This window comes from Candoia aspera, chromosome 7 (assembly GCF_035149785.1).
Source record: "Candoia aspera isolate rCanAsp1 chromosome 7, rCanAsp1.hap2, whole genome shotgun sequence".
Taxonomy (NCBI): Eukaryota; Metazoa; Chordata; class Lepidosauria; order Squamata; family Boidae; genus Candoia; species Candoia aspera.
The window spans coordinates 78,583,754-78,595,959 of record NC_086159.1 but is presented as its reverse complement, the minus strand read 5'-3'; the positions used below and the strand labels follow the sequence as shown (position 1 = coordinate 78,595,959).

The following is a 12,206-nucleotide window of genomic DNA, read 5'->3' as shown; positions in this document are numbered from 1 at the left end:
ACAGAAAGAGGCTGGAAGTGCAACTACCATGCTTCCAGGTCCTGCTGATCTCACCTCTCTATGGCTGGGAAGGAGATATAACTGTCCTTCTTCTTGCATGATAGAGAAGGATGCAGAGCAAGAAGCAAAAGTCAGACGTGCTTCTTGTCCTATTATCATATCAGAAATGGACTCACAGATTACAATTTAATGAAAGCTCTGCATCAAGTCAGCAAACAATAGGCACTATTTCATTTATGTTCAGATCTAGACATCAGAATGATTCTTGAAATTGCCTCCATTTGGCAACTTTCCCAGAACATCTGACGTAGTTTGTAAAACTGTTTCCTACCATATTAGCTTCCATGGACAACATAAGAATCTCCCTGCAATCAACCACTTTCAATAATGTTCATGATCAGGTGGACAATCTCCAACTAGTTTAATCATCTTAACTAAACCAAATTACTATACACATTCTAGATTCTACTATTATACCGAGTGTAATATACAGTATATGCCTCGTGTGGCGCAGAGTGGTAGGTGGCAGTATTGCAACTGAAACTCTCCCCACGACCCGAGTTCGATCCAGCAGAAGCTGGATTCTCTCTCGGGTAGCAGGCTCAGGTTGACTCAGCCTTCTATCCTTCCAAGGTTGGTAAAATGAGCACCCAGCTTGCTATGGAAGGTGATGACTGGGGAAGGCAATGGCAAACCACCCCGCTATAGTCTGCCAAGAAAATGTCGCGAAAGCGGCATCCCCCCCAAGGGTCAGACATGACTCGGTGCTTGCACAGGGGACCTTTCACCTTCACATAATATACGGTAGTATAATTCCTACATTAATGTAATTTCAAGTAGTGACTATAACATATTATGGATGTGCAAAATGTTTTACAGACAGAACAGCTGGTTAGGAGTGTCCTTGCTGAATGGAAATATGTATTTTGGATATTTTGATCCCATTTATAGAATGAAATAGGCTGTTTTGCACTAGATATAGATTAAAATGTGATTGGCAGATGAAGGTTAGGCAAGTTCTGCCAGTTAATGTCTTTTAATAAGTTGGGATTGTTGTTTGTGGCCTTGGACATTATGGCTGGATTGTTTATATTGCTGATTTTAACCTTGTACACTGCCCAGAGTCATAACCATGAGATGGGTGGCTATAGAAGGAAGGCAGGCAGACAGGCAGGCAGGCAGGGCTGAGGTGTTCTAGGATGCTTAGGTTGCTATAAAGTAATGAAAGCTAAAAAGGGGAGCCACTAGTCTCTTGTGGGACTGATGTGATGCTGAAGAGGCCCCATGTGCCAGCCATGAGCATCAGAGGACTTGTCCCTTCCTTCTTTTGCCACCAGAATGTAGTGGTAGTGGCAGCTGAGGAGAGGCAGGAGACAGAAAGGGAAGGGAAGACCCTGGAATCTGACGGGGTGGGCAGGCTGGTGGGATGTGCTGCCTTGTTCAGCCCATCACAATACAAAATGGTGCTCAGGCTTGGTAAAGTAGGAGGAAGGAGGGTCAGCTCCAGCCTTGTGACCCACTTACTCCATAAAATCACGCCAGGTTTTTTTTTTCAGGTGAATCCCAGAACAGCCCAAATGTTTTGTCTTTTTCTGTGAAACACTGGCCCATCCAGAAACAGTTTGGCAGAACTTCTGGAACATGATGACTTCTTTCAGGTTTGGGGGAAAAAATGGTTCAGTTTCCTGCATACCCATATAAGAGCCGATCTGCTCTCAGGGCCTCATATTTCAACCTGTTATTTTCTACTACATTCATCAACTTTGAAATGCATCTCTCTCCTACAGGTTACATCAAGAGTCTGTATTCTTAGTTTAGAGAGTAATTGTATTCTCAGCTAAAGATGAGGTTTCAGTAAATATTTTAATTAAAGCATGGCTTAGCTACCTTTAAATATTCAGATATTAATTTCTTAAACTGATTACTCTGTTTTGGCAACTCAAGCAGACAAATGTATTAGCCAGCTAAATTCTTTGTTTTATTAATCCAAGGTCTGCACATGTAACACCTTTGCTGCATGAGCTGCACTGGGTGCCAGTTTGCTTCCAGGTCCAATTCAAGGTGTTGGTTATCACCTTTAAAGCCCTACATGGAATGGGGCCAGGTTACCCGAGGGACCGTCTCATCCCCATCACGTCGTCCCGTCCCACCCAGTTATACAGAGGGGTCATGTTACGGACCCCATCCGTAAAAGAATTCCATCCGGTGGGGTCTCGGAAGCATGTTTTCTCTGCAGTAGCTCCCACCATCTGGAACACTCTTCCCCCGGAGGTGAGACTGGCCCGCTTGCTCCTGGCCTTCCATAAAAAATTAAAAACCTGGTTGTGTCAGCAGGCCTGGAATGGGAAGGGATCTAGCCACTCCTGGGGATGGCTAGCACCATAGAATGATTTTAAAAGGGCCCATTATACTCATGGACTGCTAGAGACCTCTCAGCCATCTGGATTTTATCTCATTTTAATTTTAGGTATTTATTACCTAAATTTAAATGCTGAGATAAAATCCAGAACGCTGCCCAACCCTAACTTATAATACCAGTGAGGTCATATAAACCCCCTGAAATGGATGGTCAAAACCTATGCATATTATTACCTTATGAACGTTAATGAGACTTCGTATTGACATGATTACGCGTACTGAAAATGATTTGGAAGCAGGACTTATGTGAGCAGAGCACTTCCCTGATTTTCATTAAGGCAGCCAAATCTTTTTCAGTCACATGGACTCGTTAAAGCAGAGGAAGCCTTTTTTCCAGCTTGTGCTTTGCACGGTCTGATGATTCAGCAAGATCCAAAGACTTCCTAATAATTTCTGAAGCCACACAACCCTATAAGAGGCATCGAATGAAGATGTAAAGTAGGCAGTCCTAATGATACATGTGTGAATATTCTACTGAAATTCTTTGAAGAAAAAGTACTTTATTTTAAAAAGTGTCCTTCCCTCTTATCAAAACAAAGAAAAGCTCTTGGTTTCTTTTTACTGGCTCAGAAATTCAGTAAAATTTTGATACACGTGGAATTAAAATAATTCCACACTTTGGAATTAAAATAAGGAGCAGACCCCAAATTTGCATTCAGTTCTACACTCAAGTGACTTTTTGACTTTCCATGCCTCCTTCACTGGACTCTTACGTTGCCCTCCATATTTTCTTTAATAGCTCTCTTCAAGCCCTAACTGAGCTCTGCCAGAACCACAGTGAGGTGGGTGGCCATAGTGTTGACTAACCATATGTCATTCTTTGCTCAAGAGCAGTGTTTCTCAACCTTGGCAACTTTAAGATATGTGGACTTCAACTCCCAGAATTCCCCAGCCAGCCATTTACATGATTTAACCTTGGCAGTGTTTCTCAACCTTGGCAACTTGAAGATGTATGGACTTCCACAATTCCCTAGCCAGCCCTGTCTGGCTGGGGAATTCTGGGAGTTGAAGTCTACATGTCTTCAAGTTGCCAAGGTTGAGAAACAATGCTCTAGAGATTGGGGTTAGACTCACAGTTCAGGCTTGCAGGGCTGCAACTGTGGGGGGCAAGCAGGGCATGTGCCCTGGGTGCTGCGCTGGGGGGCTGCCAAAACGAGCATTGGGGGCTGCCAAAATGAGTGCTGTGGGGGCACCAAAATGGGAGCAGAATCCATGTTTGCCCCGGGTGACACAGACCCTAGTTGCGGGCCTGCAGGCTTGGCTTGTGACAGTGTGTGTTCATTCCTATTTTATTCAAGATTTCCTAAAGCTGCCTTCTCCAATCTCATAACACTCAACATGTTGGGACTGATGCTCCACAGTTCTAGAACTAAGAAGCCCAACCTATTTGATGGGTGTCAAGTTGGGAAAAGCTGAATTAAATATACAGAACAAAAAGAAGCAGCAAATTATAAATAGATGGTAATAAAAGGATTTCTTACCGCACACACTCTGCCCACTCTGGAATATAGAGCATGAGCACCTGTTTCTGCCTCTAAAGCTTTCTCAGTAAAGAAGAAATACACCTTGTTGTCTTCCTGGTCTTCGTTGTCAGGAATCACATGGGAACTAATAAATTTAGGTTCTTAAAGAGACAGTGAGGTACAAGATGGATGAAATTGTTTAATTCCATTTGTAATATACAATAATATACGGTATACACACCTATCGCCCATCATTACCACTTCAAAAATTAAGGATGATCCAAGCACTGATTACCACCAAAAGAATAATACAGGACTTCTGGTCCACAATCCATTTTCCCCTGCCCTACAGACACCACTGGACCCAGCAAAGATAATCGAAGGAACACACAGTAAAATAGAGCAGAACAACATATAAACACTGTGACAACCTGATACCCCACTTAATGTAACTAGTAATCAATTCCAAATTAAATTTCGGTTAGTAAAGTACAAGTTCAACAAGCTACACACACAAACCTGGCAACAGCTACTGTTGTTTTACTGTAGGGTCTTTGTCTGCCAAGAGGAGCTACCTATAATATTAATCTAATTTAGGGGTTATGGCCTAATGAGATACAACAGTAGCTTGCTACAAGTATCTCTATAGAATTTACAATAGACAAAACACGGGTCAGTGATTCAATATTCCCAGAATGACAGGGGCAAAATCTTCTCTGCGTAACAGCTTTTCTGGAACCTCTGTTCCAGGTTAGCTAATGGCAAAATGTCAAACAGCAATAAATCTGTTGTTTTAAACTTGTTTTTATTATGTTTTTATTCTGTTTTTAATTGTTAGCTGCCCGTCATGTAAATGAGATGGGCAGCCATTTAAATTTATGAAATAAATAAATTTCCAATAGATATAGGTCTAATAAATAACAAAAGACTTGCATATCTAAAATAGACAAGTTCTCTAGACGGACAAAAAGGCAACAAATATTTTTTAAATAATTAAAAAAAAAAACTATTTTGTGAGAGTTTTGTGAATCAGTTTCAAATATATGGATAATATCAGCTTTGAAAATATTTGTATAGCTCCAACTCATATAGAAAGGTTTTTTTTCATACATAAAAAAGATATTTTCCTATCATGCTGTCTGTGGTTCATTTATTTTAATTATATTAACCTGAAATTTGCCATACAGCTGATAGAACCATTTGCTTAGCTCTGTGTAAATCCATAATTAAAACCACAGGTTTGTATACATTCGATACTGGACTAAGGACTAGACACTGTGTTAATATAAGGATGTCCATATTGACAGCATTTGTTACTTTTATTAATAAATTAAAACCATGTGAAACCTTATTTTAAACCAAATGCAGATTTGATGCAGATTTGATGCTGAGGAACCCTTTGAATCAATTCCATTCATATAGGAATTACACAATGACAACCCTGTGACTGTCATTCTTGTTAGCACTTTTTGTGCCAATATGAGATATGCCGGATGTGTTGTTCTGAACAATTTCAAGAGCAATTCAAGAACAACTTCAAGAGCAGAACTTTGCAAATTGTCCTAACTGCAAAAATGAAGCCTTGACTATTTCAGAAGCACTCTGAGCTTGGAACAGCTGTGTTTTGAGCTCAGAAACACTCAGAAACACTTAAAACAGCCAAGTTTTCACTCTAACCAGAAAGTTTAATTAAGTTTCTTGGTCAACACAATTTGAAATGAAGTTTTGCACACCCTAGTTCTCTGTGTCTACTTCCTAACAAGAACTGATAAGCTTGCCATTTCTGCTTTAGCTTTTCATTGCCTTTCTCCCGAGCCCTTTCTGGTCTTTGCTGACTTTAATGCCATTATCTTTCTTCTGCACTCCTGTCCTTCTTCCTTTTCCACCACTTTTTCTCAGGCTTCCCTCCATTCAGTTCATTTTGTAATACCCAGCATGTTAGCAGGAAGTTGCCTGTGCATTAAAGTAAAGGTAAAGGTTCCCGTAGTCATGTCCGACACTAGGGAGCGGTGCTCATCTCCATTTCATGGCTGAAGAGCCAGCATTGTCCAAAGACACATGACTATGTGACCAGGCATGACAGTCACAGAACGCTGTTACCTTCCCGCCGAAGCGGTACCTATTTATCTACTCGCATTTGCATACTTTTGAATTGTTAGTCTGGCAAGAGCTGGAGCGAGTGCAGGAGCTTACTCGGTCAAGTGCACTCGGGTCTCGAACTGCTGAACTTGCAACCTCCCAATCAACAAGCCTCACGTCTTAACCACTGAGCCACCACACCCCCTTTGGGGCCTGTGCATTAAAGGTGTGCAAAACTTTCCAAAATCAAAACACCCCATTTTATTTATTTATTTATCAAATTTGTCACCGCCCATCTCCTCCGACCGGAGGGACTCTGGGTGGTTTACAATATAGAATAAATATACAATAAAAATTCGAATAAATATACAATAAAATTCTACTAAAATCCCATTAAAACTAAAACAATTTCTTAACTACCCCAGCTCATAAAATCCAGATTGCTATGATCTCTTCAATCATTATGTAGGAGGGGCACTTTAAGGCACTAGCCAACCCCAAGTATGTCGATTTTCCTCCCTGCCCCAAGCCTGATAGCAGAGCCAGGTCTTTAGCTTCCTCCGGAAGGCTAGGAGTGATGGGGCTAATCTCACCTCTGGGGGCAAGATGTTCCAAAGGGTGGGTGCTACTGCTGAGAAGGCCCGCCTCCTGGACCCCGCAAGATGGAATTCTCTTATTGACGGGGTCTGCAGCATGCCCTCTCTGCATGAGCAGGTGGGATGGGCTGATGTTATGGGGAAGAGGCGGTCCCTCAGGTACCCCGGTCCCATGCCATGTAGGGCTTTAAAGGTGATAACCAACACCTTGAATTGGACCTGGAAGCAAACTGGTATCCAATGCAGCTCATGTAGTAAAGGTGTTACGTGCGCCCTTCTAGGGGCGCCAAAAATAGCCTGTGTGGCCGTATTCTGGACCAGCTGAAGCTTCTGGATACTCTTCAAGGGCAGCCCCACGTACAGCACATTGCAGTAGTCTATATGGGAGATAACAAGAGCATGAGTGACCATCCGAAGGGCTTCCCAATCCAGGAAAGGGCGCAACTGGTGCACAACATGAAGCTGTGCAAAGGTCCTTCCGGCCATGGCTGCTACCTGCTCTTCGAGCAGGAGCTGTGAGTCCATGAGGACCCTCAGATTATGCACCGGGTCTGTCTGGGGCAGTGCAACCCCATTCAGAACTAAAAATGACAAAGTCCCAGATACAGAGGAACCCTTAACCCACAGCCACTCCGTCTTACCAGGGTTCAGCCGAAGCCTGTTGTTCCCCATCCAGACCCCTACAGCCCCCAGGCACCAAGAGAGGGCAGTCACAGCATCACTTACCTCACCCGGGATGGAGATATACAATTGAGTATCATCAGCATACTGATAATACCTCATCCCATGGTGACGGATGATCTCGCCAAGCGGTTTCATGTAGATGTTAAATAGGAGAGGAGAGAAGACCGAACCCTGCGGCACCCCACAAAGGAGAGGTCAAGGGTCGGATCTCTCCCCCACTATCACCACCGACTCGGACCGGCCCTGGAGGAAGGAGGTGAACCAGCACAAAACTACGCCGCCCACCCCCAACTCCCTGAGCTGACCCAAAAGGATACCATGGTAGATGGTATCGAAAGCCGCTGAGAGGTCAAGAAGAGCAAGGATGAATGCGCTACCCCCATCCCGCTCCCACCAGAGATCATCCATAAGTGCCACCAATGCCATTTCTGTCCCATATCCAGGCCTGAAACCTGACTGAAATAATCCATTTCCTCCAGAATCCTCTGGAGTTGTAATGCCACCTTTTTCTCAACCACTTTCTCAACAAAAAGGGGAGGTGGGAGACTGGACGAAAATTATCCAGTACAATTGGGTCCAATGATGGTTTCTTGAGGAGGGGTTGTACCAGTGCCTCCTTAAAGGCAGCTGGAAGCACCCCCTCCCTCAAGGACGTATTAACCATCGCCTGGACCCAACCACGTCACCTCCCAAGCTGCTTTCACCAGCCAGGAGGGACATGGATCTAATTGGCAAGTGGTGGCATTTACTGTCCGGAGATCTTTATCCTGCAAGAACGTGTCATGTGTGGATCAGCACACCTGCATTCAAAATACAAGCTTTGAAAACCATCAGAACAGCTCATTTTGGATATGAAACTATTATTCTGAGTCTAAGACAGTGTCATGAAGAGCCCCTGCTCAGGTGTTTTCCTGCCATGGTGCCAGTGGAGGACAGTCGTTAGCAACCCATAAACAGCAACAACTAGCAGACATGCGGACGGAGAACAACCGATGTTGATTCAGCACCTTGGACCAGCCTAGCGCGCCCATAAAATGGATGGCACAGTATCAAGAGGCTTTTGAATGGCTAAAATCCCTCTTCCCTTCGGAGCCTGTATTAAAGCACGCTGACCCCGCCAAACCCCTGATCATACAGGTGGATGCATCAGAAGTAACAGTGGGGAGAATATTAATGCAGAAAGACTCAGAGGGGAAACTTAGACCCTGCACCTATCTCTCCCGTAAATTTACTGAAACAGAGTGCAGATGGCACATCTGGGAGAAGGAGGCATATGCAGTACGATGGGCACTAGAGAATAGGAGGGACCTATTAGAAGGGGCAAAAGATCCATTTGAGCTATGGACTGATCACAAAAACCTGGAAGCGCTGCAAACTCTGAGAAGATTGAACCCTAGACAGGCCAGATGGGCTCAATTCTTCAGCCATTTCAATTTCACACTGAAGTACCTGCCAGGAAGAAAAAAATTCCTGGCAGATGCATTGTTGTACCTTCCGCAGCATAATAGCCAAAGGGAGGAAGTGATAGACTCAATCATCCCCACCAGGCAGAAAGTGGGGGCAGTGGTAACCCGGGGCCAGAAGAACAAGCCTAACTTAGACGCAGCAGAAGGCATGCAAGGAGAGCTCAGTGAGGCACAGAGAGCTGATGCTTGGCTAGAAGCCAACAAACGTAACTTAGTCGAAAAGCAAGGACTTTGGTGGCAGGGGGATAGGCTGTACATCCCGGACCCCATGAGGAAGAAAATTTTAGAAAGGGGCCATGATGCAAAATCTGCTGGCCATTTCGGGTTCTTAAAAACCATGCACCTCTTGAGGAGGCAGTTCTGGTGGCCAAAGCTCTGCAAGAACGTTGAAAGCTATGTGGCCAGTTGCCTGACATGCAACATGGCCAAGCGGGTTGGGGGGAAAACCAAGAGGGCTACTACAAGAAGTGACTAACCCCCTGCAACCCTGAAAGCAGATCTCCATGGATTTTATTGTAGATTTACTGGAGAGCCACAAAAAGACAGTGATCTGGGTGGTGACTGACCTATTTTCTAAGCAGGCCCACTTTGTACCCTGCGCCAGCATCACAACAGCAGGGCAGCTGGCCAGACTGTTTATACAACATGTCTACCAACTTCACGGAGCCCCTGAGCGGGTTATCAGTGATAAAGGAGTCCAGTTCACCTCCAAATTTTGGAGGGCATTTTAAAAAATGATTGGGGTGGCACAGGGTCTGAGTTCAAGTCATCATGCAGCCACAAATGGTGGTTGTGAACGATCTAACCAAATGCTAGAACAGTACCTTAGGTGCTATGTAAACTACCAGCAGGACAACTGAGTGGATCTACTCCCTTTTGCTGAAGTAGCTTTTAACAATGCAGTACCTCAAAGTACGGGATTCACCCTGTTTAAGATAGTAAATGGCCAGAATTTTGTAGCACTCCCAGAATTGCCTACACCTGACCCCACATAAGTTCCTCTGAAAGAATGGGCAAAACACATAGCTGAAGGGTGGCCGATAATACAGAGGGTACTAGAACATCAAAGGAGACAAACAAAAGACATGCTGATCGCAAGAGAGCCCCTGAATGGAAACTGAACGTCGGAGACAGGGTGTATTTATCCACGAAATTTTTAAGGTCCTCACAACCCTCCAAAAAGCTAGGACCAAAGTTTATAGGACCCTTCCAAATCACTAAGGTAATCAACGATGTAGCAGTGCAGCTGCAACTACCAAAAAAACCTTGGTAAAATCCAACCACTGCAGTTTATTGAAGCCAGTCATGGAATCAGAATGCTGGCAACCAGAGCAGAAGGTTCCAGTGCCAGTAACGATAGACGGGAAAAGTGACATTTGAGCACTTCAGCTAGTAAAAAAAAAAAAATCACAAAAAGTTTCCTGCAAAACCTAAATGAGAAGGGGGACTGATCTTCAGGGGGGCAGAATGCCATGAATAACCCCTGCTCAGGTGCTTTCCTGACATGGCACCAGTGGAGGATGATCGTTAGCAACCCATAAACAGCAACAACCAGCAGATGTGCAGACGGAGAAGAACCGATGTTGATTCAGCACTTTGGACCAGCGGCGCGCTGGCTACGTGGATTCGGAGGGGAGAAGCACAAGATGAGAGGCGACACCGGCTTAAAGGAACTCTTGGGAGGAGGGGGGAGAACGAATGTATTTATACTGACAATTAGACACTGTAGCCACTTGGCTCTTTAGTAAGCTTTTGGATCACTGTTCAATAAAACTCTTCTGTCTATTCCTAACTGCCTGGATCAGAAGTGCTGATTTGTTGGGCAAGGGATCAGGGTCATGACACAGTGTTTCAAATTAAAAGCCCTTTTGTTCTTCTGGTGTGTGTGCCCTCATGCATTCTTCTGCTACAGAACTAGCTAACATTGCAGGAAATAATTTTTGGCTATGTGAACTATTGCAGTTGACCAAGTGCAAAACTTCCAGGCTAATCAAAATGTTGCAAAGCACAACTTGGATTTGCATCGCCCCATGCAATATACTGAACTTCTCCAAAATACAGTATCTTGTATTACGGGCTACCTCATGATGATAATATAAAGACTGAGCAGTATGCTTTAGGGATAAGGCCTAAAGTAGACATTCCATGTAAGCTGAAGCTAGCATATTATGCTGAAATAGCATTTTTAAACTTCATATGGGCTTCATGATGGTGATTATCATCTTTGTCCTCATTATTTTATTATTATTACTTAGAATCACTCATACCTTTCAGCAGTCGATCATCATCGGGTTCAGTCCGGATGTGTGCCATGCGTCCCATCATGCGGAAGATTGCAGCGTCTCTCCCCCAGTAGTCACTGTAGAGTCCAGTAAATAATTCAGTACCTGAAGATCAGATATTTAGGTGGGTATGTAGGTAGGTAGTTAAAAAGCAAAGTCTCTAGCAAGTCCAGCTCAATTCCTAATAATATCATGATCACATCTATGTAGTTTTCTTGACCACAGTATGGAAGTGACATCTTAAGTGGAAGTGGTACCCTGAGTGAGTGTGCATCTGCATCTGTATATAGCCCTACTTGATTGATATTTTGGCTTGCAGGGTAACCTCTAGTTTAGAAATCCTAGCTCACAGAGTGTGATTGTGGGCTCATTTGTGTCATACTGGCCAAAATATGCCAAAACCGAGATATCATTAGCAGGGTATGCTGCATGTGGAATGGTATAACTAAGACTGGTAACCTAGCTTAAGCTTCTCTTTTTTATTAAAAAGCTTTACTTGAAAATCTCAGTTGACCAAAGCCACAATGGGTGGCTGAAGAATATTTATGGGCCTATGGAATGTACAGTGATAAATATAATGAATTAAGGAATATATAGTTTGTGAGACTAAGAAGAAGGAAAGGATGTAATGAGGCGGGATGAAGGAATAAAAGTGAATGGTGAATGTTCAGTGCGTATTTGCTTAGAAAAAGTAGTAGTAGTAGATCTGGTGGTCATTTGATGTGAAGTGGCCCATTCCAGTCCATTTCAGTTCACTGACGCCCAAAATGTCTATCTTTAATCTTGACATCTCACCAATAACCACATCCAATTTGCCCTGGCTCATAGATCCTACATTCCAGGTTCCAATGGTCTGTTGATCCTTAGAACATCGGATTCGCCGTTCACCACCAGCACCGTCGGCCGCTAACCATCCTTTCGGCTTTGAGCTAGCTGCGTCATCACGTCTGGGGCTAGTTGAGCTCATCCTCTGTTCCTCCCAGTAGCATTTTGACCATCTTCCGACCTGGGGGTCTCATCTTCCGATGGTATACCGACATATCTCTGGTTGTACTGATCCATTTAGTTTTCACGGCAAGAATACTGGGGTGGGTTGCCATTACCTTCCCCAGGGATCGCATTTAGTCTGACCTCTCTGTCATGACCTTCCCGTCTTGGGTGGCCCTTCACGGTTTAGCTCATGGCATCATTGAGGTGCTCAAGCTCCAGCACCACGAC

General features: G+C 44.0%; 1 protein-coding gene across 1 annotated transcript in view; it reads right to left on the bottom strand.

Moving 5' to 3' along the window:
- Window positions 1-12,206, bottom strand: part of SEMA3E (semaphorin 3E) — a 222,878-nt gene that overhangs the window by 26,389 nt on the left and 184,283 nt on the right. Inside the window, exons 6-7 of the mRNA XM_063308265.1 lie at window positions 10,974-11,093; window positions 3,900-4,042 (exon numbers count right to left, since the gene is read on the bottom strand). Of these exons, the coding sequence (XP_063164335.1) occupies window positions 3,900-4,042; window positions 10,974-11,093 (263 nt within the window). The remainder of the gene's footprint in view (window positions 1-3,899; window positions 4,043-10,973; window positions 11,094-12,206) is intronic.